The 27,453-nt window shown below is 43.1% G+C and overlaps 1 protein-coding gene across 2 annotated transcripts in view; it reads left to right on the top strand.

Moving 5' to 3' along the window:
• The window catches only part of Lama4 (laminin subunit alpha 4), a 149,450-nt gene that overhangs the window by 68,378 nt on the left and 53,619 nt on the right, over positions 1-27,453 (top strand). For both annotated transcript variants that reach the window (XM_059272542.1, XM_059272541.1), the window contains exons 9-13: positions 6,296-6,407; positions 9,486-9,653; positions 12,077-12,270; positions 18,134-18,250; positions 24,211-24,359. In XM_059272542.1, coding sequence (XP_059128525.1) covers positions 6,296-6,407; positions 9,486-9,653; positions 12,077-12,270; positions 18,134-18,250; positions 24,211-24,359 — 740 coding nt within the window. The remainder of the gene's footprint in view (positions 1-6,295; positions 6,408-9,485; positions 9,654-12,076; positions 12,271-18,133; positions 18,251-24,210; positions 24,360-27,453) is intronic.

Below are 27,453 nucleotides of genomic sequence, written 5' to 3'. Positions count from 1 at the left end.
AGAAAAACAAGAAAATGAACTGAAAAAGAAATTTTACAAGATGGTGAAAACAAAATCACTTTCATGTTGGCAAGGTGGCTTAGATGGTAAAAACCCTTGCCACACGAGGCTGGCAACCCGAGTTCAATCCCCAGAACCCGTATGGAGACAACTCGTGTTTAAAAGTTCTTATTTGATTTCAGCATGCATCACACACACACACACACACACACACACACACACACACACACACACTAATAATAATAATAATAATAAATTAAAATTTTTAAAAAGAAAAGCCAAGTTCAGCCTTCACATTATACCATAAATTAAAATGAATTCCAGGTAGATTAAAGAGGCAAGAATAAATTTCAAGTCCACAGGAAAACAGAACCAGTAATTACTAGCATCAAAAGGAATTAACATAACATAAATTTAGTATGAAGATCTGCAAAAATATAGACAATAGATTTGACAAATTATAATTTCAACTCTCAGAGGAACACTGAATAGTCAAATAGACTTAGGACAAATACTCAGAGACACATGACTTACAAAAACTCTCACCCAAGGCTGGAGAGGTGGTTCAGTGATGAAGAGCGCTTGTTGCTTTTGCAGAGGACCCAGGTTCTAGTCTCAGCACCCACATGGCAACTACAACTATCTGTAACTCCAGTCCCAGGACATTCAACAGCCTCTTCTGACCTCTGTGGGCACCAGGCAAACACACACTGTACTTTCATTGTTCATGTTCATTCCCACAGTGAGGAAAACCAGTGATATGGCCTCACTCTTGACAATTAGTACCTCTATGGTCAGAATCTCACACATTCTATTCATCTCAAGTCACTGGGTTTTGGAGAAGTTTGGGGTTTAGGGGTACATATATTATTGTTGTTGTTGTTTGTTTGCCAACCTCTATATCTAAGTCTTCCAGCCCCCATTTGGAAGTCCCCAGAACTATTCCATACCATTTACCCCTGGAGTAACCCTGAAGGATGCCCATGTATCTTGTGTTTACAAAGAATCCATGTTCCAAAGGTTTTCCCTGTTACTGCTGCTGATCAGACCTGTATAGAAATACCCAAGACTAGGCCAAGGTTCCACTGTTCTATATCCCCAAGCCTGTCATGCCCAAGGTAGAGCGTGGTGGCCTACGAGCAGAGGTGGAAACAGCAGCTCCCTCCCAATGTCAATGCTCAGCTTCACTCTCTGGGTCCTAAAAATCGGCAGTCGAGGCCATTGTCACAGAGACCAAGTTCACCCTAGTCTTCCACCCACACAAAGAGCCTCTATGTATCAGCTCGTGTGAAGAATATCATATGGGAAGCCTATTAAAAGTGTTTGAGCCTCTTCACTGACCCTGCCAAAAAGGCAGGATGAGAGAAATTGTGATCCTTTCCAAAAGCATCACACACCTTTCCAAAAGCATTCACAGTTACTGTGACAGGTGCTAAGTATTTTGAAGTCAATATTAGGCCCTGCTCTCAAGGTGCCTAGAGTGTACCAGGGAGCAGATACGTTGTTTAAAATGATATACCGTTTAGCACTGGAGTCCTGGTACAGAAGAAATCATAAGTAACTCTAAGGAAGAAATATGAATCCTCTATTAGGGAAGGTGAATATTGCCTTGAGTGTTGAGAATGACAAGGAGGTTATCAAGAACTTCCAAGCAAGGGAAATGTACCAGAATGCAAAGTATATGAAGAATATGACATATTCTTGGCACTAGGAGAATTTTGACCTTGGCCTTGCAGTTGAGTTAAGTATTAGACAATAGGCAGGATACAGCAGTTGAAGATCCCCTCAATGGCTAGACTATGAGGAACCTTGCCCGGCATACCCAGGAACATGTATGGCTTTTACCTGTTGAAGTCATTGGAGTGTTTACACAGAACAGCTGATCACAGCTGCATTTCAGAAGCATTCTTTCTCTGTAGAGAGAACAAACTGGTCAGGGAAAATACCAGGGTAGGGTGGAATGGGAGACGGCCACGGGAGCTGGGAAAAGAGAGTGCTCGGTTGCTTCCCTGCCTTCACTGGAAAAGGATTTGCCCTGAGAGTGATGGACTGACGCGGTAGCGATGTAAGAGGAGAGAAGGAAGAAGAACAATGGAGTGATCTAAGCTGTATGACTGTAGACGAATTTCAAAATGGTCTTATTAAATAAAAAACATGGAGCCAAATATAGGGGTGAAAGCCTTAGAGATTAGGGAAATAGGGAAAGCCACCAGCCAACCTTACCTCACCAACTCTGCAGCTTCCAAATGCAAGCTACTCCTTCTCTTACCCGTGCCTTTATTGCCTTGCTGTTTTGCCCTCTCATTGGCTCTTAGCCCAGCTACCTCACTTCCTTGTCACTGCCTGTCTGTACAGACCTCCAGGTCTCTACGCTTGGTAGTGGGATTAAAGGCGTGTGCAAACTTGGCTCTGTTCCCTAGTGTGGCCTTGAACACACAGAGACCCTGCCTGCTAAGTGATAGGATTAAGGGCGTGTGCTACTGCTGCCTGACGTCTTTGTTCACTTAAAATGGCTGCCTTTTTCCTCTGATCTCCAGGCAAACGTTATTAAAGCACAAATATCACCACAGTATGACCAATGAGAAGTCATGAGGAATGGGTTCTGTCTGGACGAAATGGAGCACTAAGACAAAAAATGTAGAGTGAATTACTCTGGATGTTTTAAGTAGGAGGCACCTGTAGAGGTCCAGAAATGGCTAGAGATTTAAGTCAGCAGCTGATGAGGGATGCAGAGGTATCGGATGTTATTAATGTTTAGGAGGAAGGGAAGCCCACAGAAGTTGACATCACCGTTCAGTATTTCTGCTACCTGTCTCTCTGGGGATGTCTTCATTTGCACTCATGTCCCAGGGTAATGCCTAAAACTTCCCCACTTTCAATTAAACAATAAAATTCATGATGATCCTATAGACTGGTTAACATCATCACTTACTTCAAATAAATACAAGGAGAATCCACCCTTGGAGTCGGTAAATGATCAACCTTTTGTAATGATGTAAATAATCAACCAGTTTATAACTATGGGTAATGTCTTAACTGCAGGTTTTTAAAGTAAGGCACACCTGTTTTATCGTGTACACATACCATTATTTTCCTGCCATGAGCAAAGTTCCAGAAAAGAAGTTAAACCTTTAAAAAATTCATATATACTTTATTATATTTGGTAATTTTTCAATTTCAAGTAATAAATGGTCACCTTTATGGCTATTTACGTTGTTCCTAGCTGTATATCTATACAGATAAAGCTGGAGAGTGCTACAGGTCCCTGTCCATCCTTATATCTCACAGCGCCCTCTGGTGCTCATCAGGTAAAAGTTTTCTTTCTTTCTTTCTTTCTTTCTTTCTTTCTTTCTTTCTCTCTCTCTCTCTCTCTCTTTCTTTCTTTCCTTCTTTCTTTTTTTATCATTTCCATTATCCTCTTGAATTTAAAAAAAATTTTAAGACAATATATTTGGTCATATTTTCTCCTGTCCCAATTCCTCCCAAATCCTCCCCATTTCCATACCCACCCAACTTTACATTCTTTTCCCTCTCTCTCTTTAAAAACAAGCAACCAAATAAACAAAAACAAACAAAAGCCCCAACAAACACACACAAAAATATCCCACAAAAACAAATAAAAACATACAAGCAAAGACCAATAAGACAAAAAATGACCAAACACAGGAAAATGAGACAAAAAGAATCTTAAAAATCCTGCTGTGTTCTATCTGAAGTTGATACCTGTTAGCAAAAGAAAAATCAGTTTCCTCCAATGCAGTCTCACTGGGTATATTAACTACACTTCAGGGCAGGCCCCAGGCCCAGGAGTAGTTGGCCAATACACAAAAAAAGTTTTCTTATAGGTGTGGCATCTCTTCAAAGTTTAAAGACAGAGAAATAGCAATAGAGCATTCCTTTGAAGTGTGAGACCAGAGTGTGTATGCATATTTGTGTGTTTATTCAATTTAGAAAATGAGCCTCATTCTTTCTAAATATAATATTTAAATGAGATCAACCATAAACTTTTTAATGTGTCATAAACATATTCACATGTTTTAAAAGCAGTAGGGGGTGGCATCAAATTAAGATTCATTTTATTTTCTTTATTATCTAATTTTTAAATGACTACACTATTTTTTCCTTTGGAAAGCATTAGAATAAGCCCAGGAGGAGAGTGGGCTTTGGGGGAAGGGATGTGATGACTCAGAAGACAATGTGTACCAGGAATGCACAGCTTGTAAAGACTGATGGCCAATGTTACCTCTTGCACAGCCCCATTTTATAGGAATTACTGACTTGGCTGATAAAAGGCTTCTGTCTTACTTAGGCTACTGTTGCTGTGATGAAACACCATGCATGACCAAAGCAGCTGGGGGAGGAAAGGGTTGATTTCACTCACAGTTCTATATAACAGATCGTTATCAAAAGGAATGAGGGCAGGAACTCACACAAAGCAGGAACCTGGAGGCAGGAGCTGAGGCAGAGTCCATGGAGGGGTGCTGCTTACTAGTTTGTTCCCCATGGCTTGCTCGGCCTTATAGAACCCAGAACCACCCAAGGATGGCCCCACCCACAATGGGCTAGGTCTTCCCCCATCAGTCACTAATTAATAAAATGCCCTACAGGCTTGCCTACAGCCAGATCTTATGAAGACATTTTCTCAGTTGAGGCTCCCTCCTCTCCGATGACTCTAGCCTGTGCCATGTTGACATAAAACCAGCCAGTACAACTTCTAAATGTGTCTGTACCGATACCATTTCTGTATCTTCTTTCTTAGCCGCCATGGAGTGACACTTGCTTGGTTTATCCTAGAAAGGGTGAAAATACTGCTGATGATATCATGCCCCAGTCCCCTGGGGAGAACTGCATGACAGAAGAGAGGTTTGGGACAACCCTTACCTAATCTGGAGAGCCTGATCAGTAGTCTCTCAGCACTCCGTTCATATGGCTTCAGCCTGTGTAGTTGAAGTTCTCTCCGGTCCCCGCCAGGTCCCTCGGTCCCGCAGCCACTTATAAAATAATCATTCAGAGGCTTAATATTATTTACAAACTGTATGGCCTATTGCAGGCCTCTTGCTAGCTAGCTCTTATATCTTAAATTAACCCATTTCTATTAACCTATGTTTTGCCATGTATTCCATGGCTTTACCAGTCTGTTGGCATGTTGCTCCTTGGACAGCAGGCTGTTGTCTCCCCAGACTCTGCCTTTCTCTTTCCTGTCTCTCTCCTTGGATTTCCTGCCTACCTCTAAGCTGCCTTGCATAGGCCAAAGCAGCTTATTTATTAACCAATGGGAACAACATATATTCACAGCATACAGAAAGATATCCCCCCCCCAGCAAGCCTGCCATTCATGGGATCATTACAGCCCTTTAGCACAGAGCTGAACCAAGAAAGCCCCAGAAAAGACAAGCAGACATCTCTTAAATACAGACTGAAGAACTAACTCCTCCTCCTAGCTACCGTAACTGTCAATCTGTCTGTCTAAAGCCAAAAGGAAGGGCACATCCTTTGAGAGTCATGTCCTGACCTTGACCTGTGTCCATGCCTTTAGATCATCTCCTGTCTTTAGCTACATACAGAAATGTACACACACACACACACACACACACACACACACACACACACACACTTTCTTCTAAAGCCACATAGCAGACGGGATTTAATGGCGACAGATACTTTATGAGAGCTCTGAGATACAGGCACCACACTGAAGTGGAGTCAGCCCCTAGGGAAAAAAGAAAGTTCCATTTACTCTCTGCCAAATCTGCCTGAGCAGTTATTTGCACACAAGGGCCATCAATGTTGCAGGGAAATTGGAATGGAGCTCTAAACACAGCAGCTAACCCAGCGAGTATAATCCTGTAAATCCCTGTGATGATTCAGTTTCAGCAGTGGCTGGACCACCCAGTGGGAGCATTTCAAGATCTGCCCTTTTTCTAGATGATTTCCTCTTTGAAGTTTAAACTCTTCAACCAGAACAACGTCAAAGTGATCGGCAGACATGGGTCATTTCCGAGTCTGGCATCTTGAGATACAGTAACAATTGCAAGGATAAGACACATGTGATAGGCGGTTGGTTTGGACTGAACCATGACTGATGGCCTTGGTATTGTATCTGACTTTAATAGCATTCCAGGATCCTAAAACCAGTCATTACCCAGTCTTCATGTGTGACTCCTAGGACCATTCTGTATGCCTTAGAGCTTGCACACTCCAGGAAAGTTTGTTTGTCAAGTGAATACATTATGCCCGCCCGCCCTCGGTTGTGCGTATACAACCTAAATCTAATGTTCATTCATATGATTTGTAGGGAAGTCACGCCTCAAGAAAGGGGAAGCTGCTTCGGAAGGAAAGCATGGATACAATTGACCAAGCAACTCAACTTGTAGAGCAAGCCCACAACATGAGGGACAAAATCCAAGGTGAATGTCTTCTCTTCAGTTTAACTTCATGCCAAGGAACCATCCTTGCATGAGTGCCAACAGGAGAATGGCTGTTGTCAGTGATTGCTACATGCAGGAGCGTATTGTTCCAAGTGTTACAGGTTTTAACTCACGTACACTCATCATGGCAGTTCTGCTCATGGAGATTTCTGGACACCCATTCCTATTTATTATCTGTTCATGTTCAAGAATAAATATATAAAATCACTTAAGCTTAATGCCACGATACATTTATATCAAGCAAATCTGGTATCTTTAAAATGAAAGAGTGTAGTAGGAGACACACTTTTTTTTTTCAACTATTTGCAGCCTCCAAATATGTCTTAAGTATATAGTTAAACCATATCAGGCAGGGTGGTACATGCCTTTATTCCCAGGACTTGGGTGACAGAGGCAGGTGGATTTCTGTGATTTGGAGATTAGCCTGGTCTATGGAATGAGTTCCAGGCTAGTCTGGGCCACACAATGAAACCCTGCCTCAAAAAAAAAAAAGGGGGGGGGGGTTGAATGGAGTGGGAGTGGGAAACCAATCCAAATAGTCACTGGCTGTTTCTGTGGTGCTCTTCCTCAAGGACCAGGCAGATGAGTCTCTTGGGTTTGTAACCCAAAAGAAGGCGGGGGTTGGGGGGTTACTGTGAGTAATTCCTTGCCCTAAAGCCCTGTGACAGAGTCTACCTGCTGGAGACTCATTCATCTGTGCTCTGATTTCTAAGGGCAGGCTGTGTCTTGAAGACTGTCTTAACAGCACAGTGAAAGCTGCCATCCATTGCCCAACTGGAAGAGACCGCATTTGTTCTAGGGTAAAGAGGCACTCCTCGGGTTGGAGTCGGCTGAGATCTACTGTTGTTGCCATGGGTTTTTATTATGCTATACATCAAGAGTTGGATGACAGCACCAAATACCTCTCAGGGCACAACGACAGTAAAGGGACCCACAGTGAGAGATTCATATCTTTATACTGAGGTAGTGGGAGCACATCCCAGGCTAAGGGACATGTAAAGCCCAGATTAATCCTTTGCTTCGTTTCCTCGGATGCCTGTAAAGCACAGTAAAAACAAATGGCATGCATTTCAGACTTCCCACTGCCATCCTCTCTAGCTCATGCGCATTTACCTCTCTGGCTCCCTAGCATTTATTGATAAAATATTCTTTTCCTAAAGGATTGTTTTATTGATTTGTTCCAACAGTGAGAATGAACCTAGAAATCCAATACCCTCATATTCATCCAATTAAGAAATAAATGCCCTGTTAGGCAGCAAATAGTCAAGACCCTTCTAAGTCTGTCAGAGGAAGTCAGTCACTTTTGCTATTTAGCAACCTAGACTTTGGTCCTAAGGTGTTTCATTCGAAAGGAATTGGAACCATCTTATTTGACCTTTGGTCCTGGGAAAGAATGAGAAAAATACAAAAGAATGAGAAGTGGAAAACAGTAACTTTTATCAGTTTTTTCACTTTTTAAAATAATGTATGAACAGTCTCCAGGGACACCAGTGTTATTGTCTACATTTCTTTTTGCTAATCTACTCCAGACATAGCCAAAACAAAACATCCCCAAATTGAACAGAATTTACATCAAAATGCCCAGTAATTCAGCTTTGCCACTACCAGAACTTGGGGGAGAATGATGTGTTTGATTTATTTAATGTTTACATTTCGTTGATTTCAAGGACTCGCATTTTCGACTTTGTTTGAAAAGTGAATGTTGAATGCTTTGATACATGGAGTTCGGAGGGAGTTAGCATACAGTGATCTCCCTATAACGCTCGCAGTAATGTTTGGCGCATTCAAACCACCTATTCCCATTTATCTCCCTTGTTTCAGAATTCAGGGATGCTGCGCGGCACCAGTAGTGTGCCATTTCTCACTCCCAGCCGTCTCTCCGATGGCTGCTGGTGACCTTCAAGCTATTACCCACAGAAAATACAGCTCCTCATCCTGGTGTGATTTATGTGACACCAGTGTTTGTTTACTTGTCTTATCTGGCCGACCACATAGATCATAGTGAACCGCAGACACACAATTTCATTATGCCAGGAAGATAAAGCACTTCCTCCCGCAGCGGCCAGAGAACAAGGGAGCCACACAAACCCTCCTCTGATCCTATAGACTAGGAATGAGGGCGTCAGAGAACTGTTACATGCCAGGGTTTAGGCAAGTTACCTCATCCCTCTGAGCTTCAATGGTCCCTTGGTTCTAAAATCCTTCAGCCTATATCAGATGTAGGGCAAAAAGACTCAGTGTCAAATGGCCTAATCTTGAAAATACACACCACTGAAGGCAAATAGAGAAATCATATAATATATAAAAACATATATATTATTCAGAAATATATATATGTGAGCAAAAGATTTTTAAAAATCTATTTACTAGCCGGGCGGTGGTGGCGCACGCCTTTAATCCCAGCACTCGGGAGGCAGAGCCAGGCGGATCTCTGTGAGTTCGAGGCCAGCCTGGACTACCAAGTGAGTTCCAGGAAAGGCACAAAGCTACACAGAGAAACTCTGTCTCGAAAAAACCAAAAAAAAAAAAAAAAAACTATTAACTAGTTTGTCTCCATGTATAAACAATCTGAAAGATTCATTTGGACAATTACAAATATACTCTGATTTTGGCTTAGAGCTTTGTTTTGTTAAATCATTGACAACTAAAATGCAATTAATATCTCCATTGCGTGCTCCAAGTGACAGGAGACACTGCCAAACATTGCTTCCAAGTCAAGTATTTCTATAAAATATTGAACAAGGTCCTCAGATTTTTGTGCCTTAAATATTAGTGTTCTCAAATCAGCATGGATGCCGTATGAGCACAGAAGCCAGGCAGGCTCGGGAGCAGCCCATTCCCATTCCGAACACACCTCATAGGACCGGAATGGTTTCCTCAGGTGTGTCTCTCTCCCCTCATGATGAGCTCCCTCCTGTGCTGACACCAACACTCACAGCACAGCCTGGGAATGGGCCTCTCTTTCCACTGTAAGGTCAGTCCTAAGCTTTGCCACCAGACCGCACAGCTCTGCATGTCCTTTCCCTGCCCCCCAACTCACCATGTTCTTCTTCTCAGAGATCAACAGCAAGATGCTCCATTATGGAGAGAATCAGGAACTTAGCCCAGAGGAAATTGCTGAGAAGCTGATGTTGGCGCAGAAAATGCTGGAGGAGATCCGAAACCGGCAACCATTCCGTACCCAGCAGGAGCTTGTGGATGAGGAAGCGGATGAGGCCCAGGAACGTATGTGTCCTCCATTCCTGGCCAACACAGCCTATGTCTTCTTTCTCTATGGGACCAGGAAAAAAGGACAGGGCAACATATGGTCAAACAACTAATTCTCAATATTCAGAGCTATGTAGGATTTATATGCCAGCCTGGATTCAAAGGGGAGGACTAGTCACATTCTTGATGAGAAAGGATGCAAAGGATCTATACATTCAACAAAGAAAATTATAGATTTTTCAGATCTGATTTCAGCTGTTGCTGATACTTCATAATACTTTCATCAGTACCTCAGAATTGTAGTTAATACATCCATCCCTAGATCTTATAAATGAGACTCAGGGACTCATTCAGGGAAACTTGACCTTTTGATCAAGTTGACCTTTTGATCAAGAGTTTTAGGTCCAGGCCTAACTTCAAGAATTTGTGAAATTACAGAGATTCTGCCCAGAATCTACATAACTTTTACTACTGTGGAGAAAGAATAGGGACTTAAAAGTTGGTAGAGAAAAATAAAAATAAAAATAAGAAAAAGAAGATTAAATTCCCAAGTCTATAGTGAGAGAAATATTATAGAAAATGTCAACAGTGTTGATGCTCTGATAACCCTGACTTTTTTTTAATCACTTTTAACCTCCAATAGAAACTTGACATACCCTTAATAATAAGTGTAAACACTAAATCACACAAAGTAGTATTATTGGACCTCTGACTTGGTCACTATATAGTTCATCAGTTATTGTGTACCAATATATCCCAAGTGTATTCATTTTAAAACATAACTATTTATTTTGATCCTAATTTCATAGGGTGGTTATTCAGGCTAAATTTAACCTGCATGCTTAGCTCTGTTCTATGTGGCATAGGTGAAATTCACTCATATATCTAGGACTAGCTAGGCAAGTTAGACCTCTCCACCCATGTAGAGTCTTTGTCTCGTGGAGACTAGCCCAAGCTTGTTCTCATGGCAGGGGAGCCTTCTGAGAGAGGAAGAAAAGAAAGTTCAAGGACTTGTCAAGCCTAGGCTTGGAACTCAGTCATATCGTATCTGTTCAATTGGGCAAGGCCAGCCTGGATTCAAAGGGGAGGATTAGTTATTTCTCATCATTCTTGATGAGAAAGATTGCAAAGGATCTATACATTCAACAAAGAAAATTATAGATTTTCAGATCTGATTTCAGCTTTTGCTGATACTTCATGATACTTTTGTCAGTACCTCAGAATTGTAGTTAATACATCCATCCCTAGATCTTATCTTAATACGTTAATAAAGATTGATTAGGAAATTAATGAAAATATAGATTACAAAGTTATTAGTTTGATTTTATATAGTAGCTATTTTTTACTTTTATTATAGCCACTTTTAAATTTTATATATTTTATTTTACACACCCAAAAATCCATTTCAAGAAGGGGCCCAGGGGTCTCACTAGATTGCAGGGGAGTCAATGAGACCGCAAAGCCTAAAAGGCACAAGTCATCACCCCATAGGTGTCGTCTAACAACCTCTGCTGACGGTTACTGTGAACACCAGAGGAGGTGGTCACGGGCATAAAGGTTTATTATGGCGGCAAAGAAATAGCATCGAGGAGACTGACAGGAGAATCCCAGGCCACCCAGGCCAGCCAGAACTCCATCCCAGTATTGCAGCCAGTTGTCCCCAAGCTCCTTGACTATTTTGAAAATTAACCAGACTGCCCCATGGAAAGGAGACCGACTACTTCTCTCTCTTTGTCTCTTGAAATAAATAAATAAATAAATAAATAAATAAATAAATAAATAAATAAATAAATAAATAATGCATTTCAAGCACTTTCTTACTGAGCCAGGAACTGTATCTTCTCCTCATACTGATGAAAGGAAAGAGAAGCCTCAAAATGACAGATGGCCTTCCCCGGGGGTGGGGAGGGGGGCGCATAAGAATTATGGCATCTAATCAACAAATGTGCCTATGAGCCAAGAGTAAAGCATGCATATGAAGAGACCTTAAGGATACCATGTCATCGCTCTTTCATCTTTATCCCACCCAAAAATCTCAACCTGAGTTTGGCCTAAGGAGCTAACTGGAAGCTGCAGGAAAATGTGGTAAAAGTGAGTGGTTATAAACAACATAGCTGTTTGCTCTACCACGAACTAGAAAACGGCGTTGATTTTTCGTCATATAGCCAGTTTCCCTTTATAAAGTAAAACTATGGATAATCTGGGTAATAAGCAGAAAAGCACAGCAGCCTAGTTTCTGCACAAGTCAAGCCCTTCCTTCAGTGGGCATGTCCGAAGCCCCTAAATCCAACAGAAAAGCATCTCGTAGCAAACGTAAACGGTGAGACTAGTTGTGTGAGCCCGTCTCCAGTCTCGATCACTGAAGAAGGCAGGCCTGAATTTTGTTCTAGTTGCTAAATGCAGGAGAAGCCCAGTCTCACCATGTCTCCGTTCCTCCTCAGTACTGGACCAGGCTGAGAAGTGGCAGCTGCTATACAATGACACCCGGTCTCTGTTCCCTGTGGTGTTGGAGCAGCTGGACGACTACAATGCTAAGCTGGCAGACATCCGGGAGTCACTCACCCAGGCCCTCGACCATGTCAGGGATGCAGAAGACATGAACAGAGCCATCGCCTCCAAGCAGCGGGACCACGAGGTACAGTGGGCAGCAACTGAAAATGCATGTCAGGCACAGACAGTCTGATCTTACGCCAGGAAAAAGCAGTTGACATTAAAAAAAAAAATTAAATATTGATATACCTAAGTACTCATGTTTTAAATATGGCTGCTTTTTTGCTGTGGTAAGTTATCACTATATCTGTGCCTAAAATTAAGTTGAACGGTGATAAATGTTTAGTCCTTGCTTGAGTAAGAGTGAGGTTGTAGCATTACTTGCCACCCCCACATGTGGCTGTACTGCTTTCTCAAGAGGGGAAAGGATTATTCCTTAAACATCCGGAACAATGTATTTTGGATATGTGCAGGTTTTAGAAAGGTATAGTTTTGGGAAAGACACCATAAGGAAATTCCACTGGCAGCAGCTGTAGAGGAAGAGAGTTGGACTCAAGCTAAAACCGTACAAACACAAAAAGGTGAGGAAATTCCAAGCATCACCATAGCTTACTCTGCCTGTCCTTCCCTGATGCCCACACCCACAGGGCTGGGAAGTGCTGGCCGTACGTCCACTCTAAGCCACATTCCCAATCACCATCAGCGAAGATCCGTCCTCCAAAGGGATGGCACAAGTAAACCTGGACGTGTTTCTAAAACCTAAGCTGAAAAAACCAATGCAGACAAAGAGAGACAACCAGGACCACATTCATCAGTTCAGTAACATATTTTATTATCAGTAAAAGCAACTTAATGGTGCACTGATGTGATTTTCAGTCACCATTTCCCCCCAGTAGGTTGTTGTAAAAATTCCTAAGTAAAAATGAGTCACACTCACCACTGTTTTCTCTTAGGAGCAAACTCTATTCAACAGTTTTGTTGTTGTTTTATTTTGGTTTTTTTAGAATAGTAATGGTCAAGTTGGCATTCTTTGTTGAGTGAATGTATGCTAATGATGTGCAATAAACATGTCAGTATAGCACCAAGCACTGTTTGAAGATAGTCAATGGGTTTTATAACTCATTCAATGGGTTATAAAATATCTGGAGGTTTATGATAATCATTTTCAAAAGAAAACTGAATAAAAGGATATTTAGATTCTTGTCTTACATGAGTGCTTGGAATTGTCCTTTCTTGGATATAGAGCAGTATTATCACATAGGTTATAGATATACACTTAAATCCACAGACAAAAGAACCACTTACTACTTATGATATGTCTATAATACATCTTCCATAAACTTGGGCAAAATTTTAAAAAAATCATAGCAGCACATAATTGGAAAGTCCTCAAATACTTTCATCAAATCGACAAATTTTTACTGCTGTTAATTTGTTCCAGGAATTATGACAGGTGGTTTAGGGTTCAAAGATGAAGAACACATGATTCCATGACAGCATGAAGCTTCTAGTTTAGAGAATAGGTTGATCCATTCACAGATGACCATGATAGAGAAAACACAGCTATGGACCTGGCAGTGTGGAACTGGACTCGATGGTCAGCCTCTGCAGGAAGAAGTAAAGAATGACTAAGGTGGCCAGGTAAATTAAAAACAGAGGCTGCCTTCTGGGTAGACAGGGACTGCCTGAACTGAATGCCTGCACCAAGGAACACCAGGCAAGGGTTAGGAAGCTGCTGGGACAGATCAAAGAGGGTCCGTATGCCACGTGAAGAACATAGGCTCCTGTGGGATGGAGATTTTCAAAGGCTGTTAACCGTGACTCACACTAACAAATGTGTAATAGGTTGCAAGCTAGCATACATAAAGCAAAAATGTGGTGAAACTTACGCAAGACAGGAGTATCACTGCGACTCATCTAATGGTTATAGGGGCTTATTAATGGAGCCCCCCAGAATGTTCAGTATGGAAAGTCTTGAAAAGGAAAGGTTATCAACCTAGACCATCCCCCTGCCAGATGAGAACAAGTAACAGCACTTAGGAGAACCAAACGTAGAACTGTCCCCTTAGCCATAGAAGTAAGGTTTCATCACAGAGGAAAAAGGCTTAGATCCACGTTTCTGTATTAGCAAACCACACTGGGTTCTCTTTTCCGGCTGTGAGCTGTGGATCCAGCAGGTGCTTCATCTTCTGCATAGACCGTTAGTAGAGAACACATTTAAGTATATCGTGAGCCAACATGCTCCATTCTCCACTGACTTTAGTTTTAGGGCTCTGTAATCTCTGTAGCCAAGAAGAGCAACGCACAGCGGACTGGAAACGAATGTCTATACCCAGGCATGATCAGCTGCTTTGCTAGAATTTGGTAAATGCCGATGTGTGCGTCAGGACTTTGTCATAAGCAGTAAATGAACAGTGTCGCCTATGTGAAGTGACTTCAGTTCTAAAAGTAAATACATGCCAATCTAGCTCTTAATGAAACATTTCTTATGCACATTTTCTTTAAAAAAAAAAAAAAACTCGTGGATGTGGATACCAGGAATTTGGCATTTCGGTGATTTCAGACAGATGGTGGGCTTCATTTAGCTTGGTTAAACAAATCCTTCTACTAAGTACAAATGAACAGCGTGAGCAAGATTTTAGAAAGAGAACAGCATAGCACACAGCATTTCAAGCCTCTGTCCATCCTGCTTCCTCCTCTTTCTAATTAGGCAGTTAGCACTAGCCAAGCGTCCATCCCTGCTGCCCTGGTCCCCTCTCCAGTGATTTACACCCCATCTCACTGCTTCTGCCCTGGAACGCATGTGCGGGCTCTATACTTGCCTTTAGCTGAGTCCACACAACGTCTTTCACATGAGTGTCTGTCTGTGGGAGTAGTCATGGGAAGTTACCATGCTACTGCCTTCTAAAAATAACCCCTTTCCCACTAATTTTCCCTAACCATTGAGGCAACTTTTTCCCCTTCTAAGTCCCAAGTCTCTAACACCCCCATTTCTCCTATATATCAGTTGTTCACTGCTCATCTACCGCCTGCCTAGGCTGCTGGCCTCTATCTCCCTCAGATTACAACTAGATCCATTTCAAGACGTGGCTGATTAATCTTCTCGGAAAGGCTTCAATGAAGTCAGGTATGGCCACACATACCTGGAGAGGCCAAGGCAAGTTCTAGACCAACCTGAACTACATAGTGAGACCTTCTCTCAAAGAGCAGGGCTGGTGGCGTGGCTCAGTGGGTAGGGTACTTGCCACCAAACCTGGCTACCGGTGTTTGATCAGCTACTGGGATCCACATGGTAGAAGAAGAGATCCAATTACTGTAAGGTGTTCTCTAACCTCTGACCTACAGAGAGAGAGATGGAAAGATAGAGAGGGGGTGAGGGAGGGAGGGAAAAAGAAATAAATAAACGTAATAACACAATTTTAACCCAAAAAATATTTTAAGAACGTTCAATGGTGTCCTAGTAAAGAAAGGCAAATTGTCCAACTGTACAGTTTCAATGGTGTTTCTTGATGAGCATACAGAAGCTGTCTTTCAGATGTGGAGACCACATAGTTTTCCTCCTGTTTCCTGTGCTCTGTGGTTTTGCCCATCTCCCTTGTCTATTTCTGTCTTGTCTTTAATCTGGGCGAAGTGACTCACTTCGTATGTATGTAGCATGTCTCCTCCACTTACTAAAGTTTTTACATCCTTTCCATCTTCCATCTACCAAGAATTCTGTGAAAACTAGGGAAACCACCCACACCCTCACACTGCTCCCATGTACAGACACACGTGCATGCACACACAGATGCAGCCCCGCCGTGAAAAACATGTTAGGTTATTTATACATATCGGGTTGGCAGACGGATTCAGGCACTCCTTCTAAAGCCTTCTAAAAGTTAAGAAAAATCCTTCTAAAGTTAAAAAAAAAGAAAAGAAAAAAGAAAAATGACCATCAGGAGAAGCCCCTCCCTCTTCTGCTCTGACAGAGCCCTAAGTTGTAACTATGGAATCATCTTTAATAGTTTTAGCATATATTCTATGTTCCAGTTTCAAAGGCATCATTAATTACTGAATGTGTAGCTGTGTGTCCTCTGCGTATGTGTGTGTGTGTGTGTGTGTGTGTGTGTGTGTGTGTGTGTACACCTTTGTCTATTCCCCCATAAGCATCCAAAGGGCAGCGCTCTTGCTTTGCAGGAATTGTATCTTCCCAGAACCTAACACATGCCTTGCATGCATCTGCTTTATTTGTCAACAAATGGATAAACAAGGACATGGGGCCAGGCAGTGAAGCATGTCTTTAATCCCAGTGCTCAGGAGGTAGAGACAGACAGATCTCCAAGTTCAAAGCCAGCCTGGTCAACAGAGCGAGTTAGGACAGCCAGGGCTACACAGAGAAACCCTGTCTTGAAAAAACAAGAACAACTAAGGACATAGACCATCCCCACCCATCATGCAATTCAGATACCATTTGTGAATACTGATTTCTCTTGATTATAAATACTGCTTCCAATATAAACCAGACCCTCAAATTACTAGACACTACTGTTGACATTCTTTTTCCTACTTTTGCATGCTTCAATGTTATGAAATTTTAATTTCTTCCAACACAATTTAAAACCTAGTATTTCAGTTATATAGTAGTTGTAGTCTTTCCTCTAACAAATTGGGTTTGAAAGGATATAACCTTATTGGAATATTTGATTCTGTTTTGGGGTCCCTATGGGGCCCCTTTGACCTACAACTCAATTAAATGTAACAAATTCCTAATACTAGAAGCTTCATTTTGTGACAAGAGGTGCCCTGTGTGGCTCTAGCTTCCCCATTATTTGGCAATTTCATTTAGATCACCTTCGTGTGTGTGTGTGTGTGTGTGTGTGTGTGTGTGTGTGTGTGTGTGTGTGATCTTCTACTATATTAGGTTTCCATGCTACCCCTTCGTATTGCTCTTACTTTCAGCTCTTCCCATATCCCCTCCCTCATCCCCCTCATCCCTTTCATCCCTCCCTGCCCCACTTGATCCTCCCACTCCAGTCAGTCTCCATCTATTTTTATTACTCTGTAGTGTAATTGGAGATCAGGGATGTTGATACTTCATCAGTTCTTTTATTATTCAGGATTGTTTTAGCTAGCCTCGGGGTGTGTGTGTGTGTGTGTGTGTGTGTGTGTGTGTGTGTGTGTGTCTATGTGTCTATGTGTATCTGTGTCTGTGTGTTTCCATATGAAGCTGAAAATCTGTGAAGAATTGTGTTGGAATTTGATGGGAATTGTTTTGAATCTGTAAGTTGCTTTTGGTAGGATGGTTGTTTTTGCATTATTAATCTTACCGATCCGTGAGCATAGGAGATCCTTCCATCTTCTGATACCTTCTTCAGTTTCTTAAAGTTTTTTTTTTTTTGTCATACAAGTCTTTCACTTTTGGTTGGAGTTACCCCAAGATATTTTGTATTATTTGAGGTTATTGTGAAAGGTGTTGTTTCCCTGATTTCACTCTCAGTCCAATTGTCGTTTGTATATAGGAGGGCTACTGATTTGTGTGAGTTAAATTTTTTATCCATCTACTCCACTCAAAGTGCTTATCAGCTGTAGGAATTTCCCAGTGGAATTTTTAGGGTCACTTATGTATACTATCAGACAATCCACAAATAAAGATACTTTGACTTCTTCCTTTCCAATTTGTATCCCTTGATCTCCTTCAGTTGTCTTACTGCTCTAGCTAAGACTTCTAGTAACAGGTTGAATATGGATAGAGAGATTGGACAACCTTATCTTGTTCCTGGTCTCAATGGAATTACTTTGAGTTTCCATTTAAGTTGACATTGGCTGCTGGCTTGCTGTAAACTGTCTTTATTATGTTGAGATATGTCTCTTGTAGCCCTAATCTCTCCCAGGACTTTTATCATAAATGGGTATTAGATTTGTCAAAGGCCTTTTCTACATCCATTGATAGGACTGTGTAGTTTTTGTCCTGCACTTGGTTTATATGGTGTACAATCACATCTTCCCTCTTTTGTTTTTCCTTCCCTCAGAAACAACATGAGAGAGTGAAGGGGCAGATGGAAGTCGTGAGCACCTCTCTGAGAACGTCTGCAGACTCTCTGATGATACCTCGGCTGACTCTTGAGGAACTTGATGAGATAATAAAGGTAAGGACATACCTGGATTGCTCAGACTTGCCTTTATAGCACCTTTGAACAGCAGCTCAGTGTGAGAGTAATCCAACTCAATTCAAGTTAGTAGGATTGTAAAATAATATCAGGTAATGGGCATCTCTAGTTTCTTGTCTTACATGGTAGCTACTAACACACACACAGCTACTGAAATTTCAATTTCATAAAATTAGAAATTCCACTCCATTTGAATCAGCTGCATTTCACATCCTCAGGAGCAACATGTGGCTAGCAGCTTTGATGGCATAGACACGATCACAGTAAAATCTATTAAAAGTACCGATGTAGTTCCATCCCATTCACTCTACCTAGGGAGCTATTTAATAAGCCAAATCATCCAATCAGCAAATAAATTAATGAACTGAATAGACAGTCCTCAAAAGAGGAAATCCACATAGCCAATAAATATTTGGAAAAGAATGTTCAACATTTTTAACTATCAGGGAATGCAAGTTAAAGCCGCTTTGAGAATCCATCTCATGCCAATCAAAATGGCTATCATCAAGAAAACAAATGGTGGCCAGATGCAAGGAGACATGAACCTTTATTCACTGACAACTGGGAATGTAGCCTTGTGCAGCCACTGTGGAGTAGAACTACCATATGGCCCAGCTGAACCACTCTTTGGTATATAAATGAAGGACTAAGTCAACATAGCATAGAGATCCTTGGACATCCCGAGTTATTCATAATAGATTAGAAATGAAACAAACCTAGATGTCCATCAATAGATGAGTAGGTAAAGAAATAAAAGAAAATGAGATCATGATGTTTACAAGAGAATGACTCAGAAAGACAAATGCCAGATGTTTTCTCTTATTTGCGGAAACTAGATTTAAAATTGTATGTATGTGTGTGATTATATACATGTGTATATGGGTCATGAAACTAGAAAGGGGATTAAGAAAGGAGAGGAAAAGCTCTTACAGGAAGGCGGAAGTGAAAGCTGTGGTGGGATACGTGTAATAAGAAAGGAGAGTGGAAGACTGTCTGGGGGAAGGAAGGGAGCCAGCCAGAGACAGGCAGGGTCACAAAGGAGGGCAGTGGGGATAGCCATAGAAAAAGAACCAAATCTAACAGCAATATGCATGAAAATACCATAGCTGAGCCAGTTACTTTATATGCCAACCTAAAGATTGATTTTTTAAAAGCCAGCATTCGAAAACCTATAAAAATAGAAAATTCCCAGGATAATGCAGTGAATGAAGCTACCTTGAAATAAATGACTGCACTTGTTTTTATTACCTTTGAAGGACTGAAGCAGTCTGGTCCCCACATCATTCCTCTTCAGCTATTCAAGTCCCTAAGTCCCTGCCTTCTCCAGCCTAGCTCCCCTCACTACTCCTAGTGATGTCAAAAATCCTTGAGGATGAGCCCACCAAAAATCTTCTCTCCAATCTTGTCCTCAGCCCACCTCTATTGTCCCTTTAGGGCCACACCCACGTCTTGCCATCCATGATCCTATCTTCTCCTGAATCCATCTCAAACCCTCCCTTGCTAAGCACCGTCTCTTCGTTTAGAGCATCCAGGCCGACCATTCTCCAACCACATCAGCCCCTCCTCCCTCAGGGACCCTGAACCTCTACCTCCTGTCTTTTCTTCTTAACCCACTGAAACTGTCAGTCTAATTATTCCTGGAAAAGACCGTGAAGTCCCAAGTGCACCTGTTTCTGTTTATCCACATACAGATTCTAACCGAGTCCCCAGTAACACAGCTGCACTCAAGCAGCCAAATGTGACTTGTAAGAAACTTGTCTATAAAAGGGAGGTTGCCTGTTGGTCGAGATATAACACAAATATTAAAAGGTCTTACTTAAAAAAAAAAAAAAAACCTGGAGCCAGATATTGGGATGAAAGCTGAAAGATCAGAGAAACAGAACAAGCCAGCTACAAGTTCTTACCTCTACAAAATCCTCAGTCTCAAGACAGTGAGTTCCTGTTTGCTCACACCTTATATACCTTTCTCTGCCCTGCCGTCTTACTTCCTGGGATTAAAGGCGTGTGTGCTTCCCAAGCAAAGGCATGAGATCTCCAGTGTTGGGATTAAACATGTGTGCCACCATGCCTGGCTCTGTTCCCAGTGTGGCCTTGAACTCACAGAGATCCAGATGGAGTGATAGGATTAAGGGTGTGTGCCATCACTGTCTGGCCTCTATGTCTAATCTAGTGGCTGGCTCTGTCCTCTGATCCCCAGATAAGTTTTATTGGGATGAACAATACATCACCACAGTTGCCCTCCTCGGAGTCAGGTACAGGACAATCCCAGACACTAAATTCTCAGCACAAAGGAGATTTATTACTCCTGGAAGGGAAGGAAGGAGGGAGGGAGGGAAGGGAGGGAGGGAGGGAGGGAGGGAGGGAGGGAGGGAGGGAGGGAGGGAGGGCTGCAAGGGCAGACAGCAAGTAGCAGCAGCAGCAGCAAGCTCCAAGCTCTAAGCATTTTTTTGCAGGAGTGGGTTTTTTTTTTTTTTTGTTTTGTTTTGTTTTGTTTTGTTTTGTTTTGTTTTTTTTGGTTTTTCGAGACAGGGTTTCTCTGTGTAGCTTTGCGCCTTTCCTGGATCTCACTTTGTAGACCAGGCTGGCCTTGAACTCACAAAGATCCTCCTGGCTCTGCCTCCCGAGTGCTGGGATTAAAGGCGTGCGCCACCACCGCCCGGCCTAGGAGTGGGTTTTTAAGGAGAAAAACAGGGAGCCTGTGCTAGGGTGGGCTGGTAAGTCCTGATTGGACACTATTAGCCAAATAATGGATTTTGACTCTTGGACTTTGATGTTTTGTCTCAGGAATGAGTCAGTGGCACGGACCGTGGGAGTTAGCTTTAGGAATGTAATGTACGGTGTTCGGCAAGGGAAAGAAGGGTAAAAGGGAAAACCTGTTGGCTCCATGTTTGCCATGCTCGGGCCTGCGAGAGCCCTTCAGGGCCTCCCTGCCGTCAGCTCAGGCTGGTGGCTTTGATTGCTGTACCACTGGAAAACTGAGAACACCTCTCCGCCTTCAGTCCGCCAGCCCACCTGGATCTGCACTCCTCCCTCACTCTGGAGAGCTGCTCCTCCTGCTCCCCAGTCTTGTCCTCCCTGAAAACATGGTTGCAGGGCTTTTTTTTTTTTTTCTCCAGTCTCCTTATCACCCAGGTCTTAAGCTTTGTTGAGTCCTTACTTACTCTAGTATCTCTTGTCATTTAAACACACACAAAGAAAGAAAACGGCCCTTTTGAAAAAGCTGTTGTTCAAAAGCTCGAAGTCCCTCCTAATCTTTGGCCTATCACTCTGTTCAACATCATAGAAGAAAATGTCTCAAGTCACAGCCTGTTTTACCAGGCTGTTTTGCCTCCCAGACCCGCACTGTCTACTGGCTCCACCCACTCCACATGGGATCCCAGGACTCTACTCTGAGGAAATTCTCTGCATCCTCTGTGTGGCAAATACATTAGTGCAGACCACATGCAGCTACTGCCCTTTCCCGTGGTTGTTGAACAACCCCCCACACACACAAAGTGAGAAATATATTCTTAGCTCAGGGCTGGGTAAGAAAGATTTGGAGCTGGACCTGGATCTGAGCTGTGCTGGTCTCTGCTCTGGAGAAAGAGTGGCTTAGCATTCGGTGTGGAGCTTTCTTTTGTACCCTAGTCTCTCCTAGTCGTTGGCTCTGAGGGCTTTAAAGAATACTTACACAGACGATTCCACAGTTTACAGCGCCATGTCTGAACCCCTGGTCCCAACCTTTGTAGGCAAATGCTTATTGGACATGACAAGTCAGAAGGCAGGGTTCTGTGTTACAAAATCAGAATTCCATCTACCATATAATAAGCACATCAAACCTCACGGATTCTGAGTAAGAGCTGCTCCCTACCCCCCATCTCAGTAAGTGGCCCCTACCACCTGCTCAGGTCCCAAATCCCAAATCACTCCTGAGTGCTCCTTTCTTCCCATGACTTTTTACCAGGATGTGCCGGGCCTCTGTCAGAAATGAACCCTAGCTTCTGGCCACTTTCTCACCTCTGCTGCTAACTACCTGGTGCCCCATGTGAAGTGGCAAAGAGGGCGGCTGACAGACGAGTTTGCCGCCACTGTGGCCCTTCTAGACCCATTCCCAATCCGTTAGCAGAAAAACCATTTTAAAACATGATCAAACTCTGTCGTTTCTCCTGTTGACTTCTAGTGACACATAAAATCAGAACCACTTTCCACCATGACCCAGGAAGCACCCCGTGGCCTGGCTCACCCACCTGTCTGACCTGGCATTAACTTCCTGTCTTCCTCACCGGCTACTTAGCAGCTCAGCAAACTCTCACTTTCAAAAGCACCATACGTAGCCCTCCCTCCAGGCCTTTGCACCCACTGTCCCTAGATCTTTAAAAAATGGCGCATATCTTTGTGACAGTTTAATCCAAGAGGTCCCCGTACCCCTAACCACTCTCCACTCCATCCTCCATGTTGCGTTTTGTTCAAAATAGCTTTCGCTTTCTAAAATTAGCTTGCCCACTTATGTGATCATTGCTCACTGTCTGGGCCCCCACCCCCACCCCAACGGCAGCCCTTTGAAGGCAACAACTTTGTTGTCTTCTCTCCAAGAGTGTGGGGAGTGGACTAGGCACACAGTGGACATTAGTTAAAGGAATAATGAGATAATGAGTGAAGATGAATGCCTGTGACATTTTTCTGTTTATATAATTCAAAACAAAGTGACCAGCCAAATGGCTAAAGGCTTAGTATAACCTCTAAGAAATAAATCTTGTGTGTTAGGAACTATGCTCCAGTCTAGAGAAATAAAACCAAATTTAACTCAGTTCCTGATTCCTAAGAGTTGGTACTGTCATGTGAGAGTCTGTAATATCATGAGTGAATGGTCGTGTAAGATGATTACAGTGATGTGAGCGTGGATAACAGACCTGTGGGAACACGAGCTCACCCAGGAAGCCAGGAATTGCTACCGAGTGGGAGTAATGTTTGAGTTGAATTCAGGATGAGTAGAACTCCAAGTAGGTCCTGAGAGGAAAACTATTCCAGATTGGAGAGATAATGTGTACAGTGGCCCCAAAAAATTATATACAGCATTAAGACAACTGGTTAGACAAGGTTGGTCTATAAGATACAGTGGAGAAAAATGATTAAATCAGCAGAGAAAGACGAACCAGGCAAGAACGAAGCTACAAAGGAAAAGGCAATGGGCTGATTCTGAGAAGGGGAATGACGTCATCATCACCATTCCTGCATCATGGTGGAGACTGATAAAAAGCCAGAAAGACTCAGCTCATAGGGAAATACTGGCTACTCGGGCAATCCTTGCCAGTCCCTCTCTTCACTGTGCCCTGTGAGAAGGAAAGATTTGCTTTATTGATAAATTTAGGAAGAACTGTACAGGCCCTGCTCAACTCCACCCTCCTCTTGGATGGAGGCCTTGGGCAGAAGGACTATTTCCTTGTGTTCTTCTGTAAGGAAGCTCTTCGGGCATTAAGGGCCCCTGACGGTCACACTGCCTGACCAGGTAGACTAACTGTACTTCTCAGACTGAGTACCAATTAACAGGTGGCTGAGATCTGAAGGCATGCTTTTACCTCAGCTGCGCAAAAATAAAGCAACGTGCTTGGTCTCTGTATTTATTTATTTTCCAACCTGTTTAGAAATTGGATGCTGGAAAGCAAGGCTTCCTACTGGTAGATTTCCCCCAGAGAGATTTGCTATGAAAGGTGGAGCGCCAACAGAATGTATGGCTACCAGAAGCTGTGTGTTTAGTTTTCATTTTAGAGGAAATAGAGCATGTCTGAATGATGAGGAAGCAATCCATCGAGAAGGGGCTGAAGATGCAGGGGTACACAAATCCTCCTTACAGTAATTTAGGCCTGAAATGGACAAGCAGGAAGATGTTCGATTTTGTTGTTATCTGGGGAAACTGTTCTACATTTCTCTAAGACCCAGTCACTTAATTTGTTTTTCTTTAGAATGCATCTGGAATTTATGCAGAAATAGATGGAGGCAAAAACGAGCTGCAAGGAAAGCTCTCCAACCTAAGTAACCTGAGTCATGATTTAGTCCAAGAAGCTATAGACCATGCAGCCAACCTTCAACAGGAAGCTGACGAGCTGAGCAGGTAACGCCCGAGTTTTAGAAATGCAGATATTTATAAGGGCTGAATGAGACATTTGTATTCCATTTCATACAGGCTAGGATAAAGCACGTAAGTTGGGGTGGGTCTGCTTGATTGCTGATTTCTTTGTTAATCGTTCCCTCAGAGCCAGTCACCATTTTTTGCAATTGTTTTTGGGAGATGTGTTTTGTTTTGTTTAAATCTTTGAGACTAGAAACCTGTGCTCTAGGCAAGGGTGCAAATGAGTCTGTTCCACAATTATTAGTAAATCAAATCCCTTCACAAAGTCTAATTCCACCATCATCACCTGCTTATTTCATAGACAGCATTTACTTTCCGTACCCAAATATCATAAGCCACACTGGCTGGGAATTGCCATACAACTGACTTCTGGTAAATACTCAACTTTCTGCAGTGCCCAGCAGGAAATATTTGATTTAACTCCCATTAGGAGAAAAATCAATTGACAGTTTCCCTTACAGCACCTAGAAAAGAGTCACACACCCTTTGGACACTCAGTTAATGCTAATCGACATGTACTGAAAGACTGGAATTGGATTCCTGACCCTGAAGTAGGTACATAATGAGATCAGTATAGGAAAGGTAAGGGCCGGGGGAAGGAACGGAGGTTAACGTCTGTCCTTTTCTCCTCTTCGCCAAAACTTTCAAACATCCTTCCAGACTGAGTGAGGGGGGCTTAAGGAATAAGAGAGGGGAAGGAAGGGAGAGAGAGAGGGAGGGGAAAGGTAAAGGGAAGAGGAGAGAGGGAGGGAGGAAGAAAAGGAGAAGGAAGAAGGGGGAGAGGAGACACAACATGAAAGCTTATAGTATCGGCAGTGCTGGTGTGTTACAGTTACTCAGTTTGGTGCCTTGTCCTTAGGAAGTGTGCTTTTTAGGCAAGCAGTAAAAGGGGCTTAGGTAAAATGCCAGTTTTGATGGTTGCAGCCCACTGGCGGGTGCACACAGCGCCCTTCACTGTGCAGTGGTCTTCCAGCAGGGGTCCATGGAAGCCACTGTACATTTCACTTGCACCAGAGTCACAAATATGGATCACCCTGACATCATGTTTCTGACTCAATCTCTTCCCGGACACATTCAAAATTTATAGACCCTTCCCCCTCAAGAAGTGAAGACTGAAAATTCCTCAGCGTCTGTCTGGTGTACTCACCTTTTTTCCTTTATCTCTTTTTGCCTGTTAGGGAGCTTATGTTGTTTTGTTGCAAAATATCTTATAACCCAGACTGGCTTCTAACTCTGCACAGCTAAGGATGACCTTGAATTTCTGGTCCTCCTGCCTCTCCCTCCCAAGGGCTGGGGTTACAGGTGTGTGCTGCCGAGCTGTTTCACGCTCACTGTTACAGGTGTGTGCTGCCGAGCTGCTTCACGCTCACTGTTACAGGTGTGTGCTGCCGAGCTGTTTCACGCTCGCTGGGAATCAGATCCAGGGCTTTGTGCATTCTAGGTGCTTGGTTTGTATTTGTTTGTTTGGGTTTCTTGGACAAGAACTTGGGGTCTCACTCTGTAGCCTACGCTGGCTTGAAACTCTCAGAAATCCTCCTGCCTTTGCCTGTTGGGGGCTGGGATTACAGGCATAATATGCTTTTCCTTGTCTGCTTTCTTCATCGTTTATTCTTGGAGCCATTTCTAAAGAGAGGTCCCAGGGAGGACGGGTAGAGAGCATTTGGAAGGGAATCACCTCCATATAATGTGACTCTTACCGTGGCTGATCCTTTTCTCCATCCAAATCAAGCTCTGTGTCATGATCACAAAATAATGAAATCAAAATCATTTTATTGTCTTCATTTTTTTCCCTGCTGATATGAGAAAATTCAAATGCAACGTTTTTGTAGATCCCTACTCTGCCCATGGGGGTGGGAGGGGTCAACCCCCTGCAGAGCAATTGGCGGATGATGGGAAAACAAAGAGAAGTAACTGAGCAAACTGGGCCTGGGGCAGAAGGAGGAGGCTAAGAAAGAGCTGACCGTGCTCCTCAGTTCTGTGATTGGAAAAGACCTAGGCAGGATCTGCGGTGTCCAGCATTGTCTGCGGGGTAGTGAGGAACCAGGTGACACAGGCTGTGAGTGTCCGGGACTGAGAGGAAATGAGAAGCCCTGGAGCCAAGAGTCAGTAAGACACAAAGGATTTAGGATGAGCCATGGAAGTGGGGGTGGAGCTTCTAAAATAGAGGATAAAGAAGTATTGGTTAGCCAGGCATGGTGGTGCAGGCCCTTCATCCTAGCACTCAGGAGGCAGAGGCAGGCTGAGTTCAAGGCCAGCCTCATCTACATAGTGAGTTCCAGAACAGCCAGGACTATGTAAAGGGACCCTGTCTCAATAAACAAACAAACAAACAATAAATGAATGAGTGAGTGAGTGAGTGAGTGAGTGAATGGAAGGAAGGAAGGAAGGAAGGAAGGAAGGAAGGAAGGAAGGAAGGAAGGAAGGAAGGAAGAAAGTATTGGTCAGGAAACTAAATGTCACACACAGTTTCCAAGTCCAGTTCAGAAATGGTATAACAATAATCCTAAAGTTCAAGAATCATTACACAGTTGATCCTGGCTATGCCCAGTGTGAATCCTTAGAAGATGTGTGGTTATTAGCTGTTGTATGTGAGAGTACCCAGTCTGTAATAGGTTCTTGGTAAACCATCCAGGAAGCTTACCCGAGCTAGGAAGGGATAAGGCAGAGAACATGGTGTTTCAGGGCAGAGGGGAGGCTAGACTGAGGTGGGGCTGTCTGAGGGACCAGACAGACCTTAGCAAACCAGTGTGTGCCGGCCTGGCAAGCTCTGCACCCTCTCCAGGGGCTGCGCCTCCTCTATAGAAAGAGAGTAACAGCTGGGTACGGAGTAGGCAGAGGCACCACGCCTCAGGCCTTTGTCCGACCTGCACAGTTTAAATAAACCCTTGCTGGAGGAGGAACAGGGGACTCTTTTTAAGTCCCCGTTCCCCTTTTCAGCAGCTACTGCCAGGCAGCAGCTGCTGTGGAGCCTAAATGGATGGCACATTGGGGGCGGCACGTAAAGACAAATGCGAACATAACGTACTCCCAGGGGGAGGTTCTTGGGAAAACCTTCCAAGACAGGTGGCTTTGAAAA

Source organism: Peromyscus eremicus, chromosome 8b (genome assembly GCF_949786415.1).
Source record: "Peromyscus eremicus chromosome 8b, PerEre_H2_v1, whole genome shotgun sequence".
NCBI classification, from domain to species: Eukaryota; Metazoa; Chordata; class Mammalia; order Rodentia; family Cricetidae; genus Peromyscus; species Peromyscus eremicus.
Note: the sequence above shows the minus strand (reverse complement) of the source record. Positions and strands in the feature narration are given on the sequence as shown.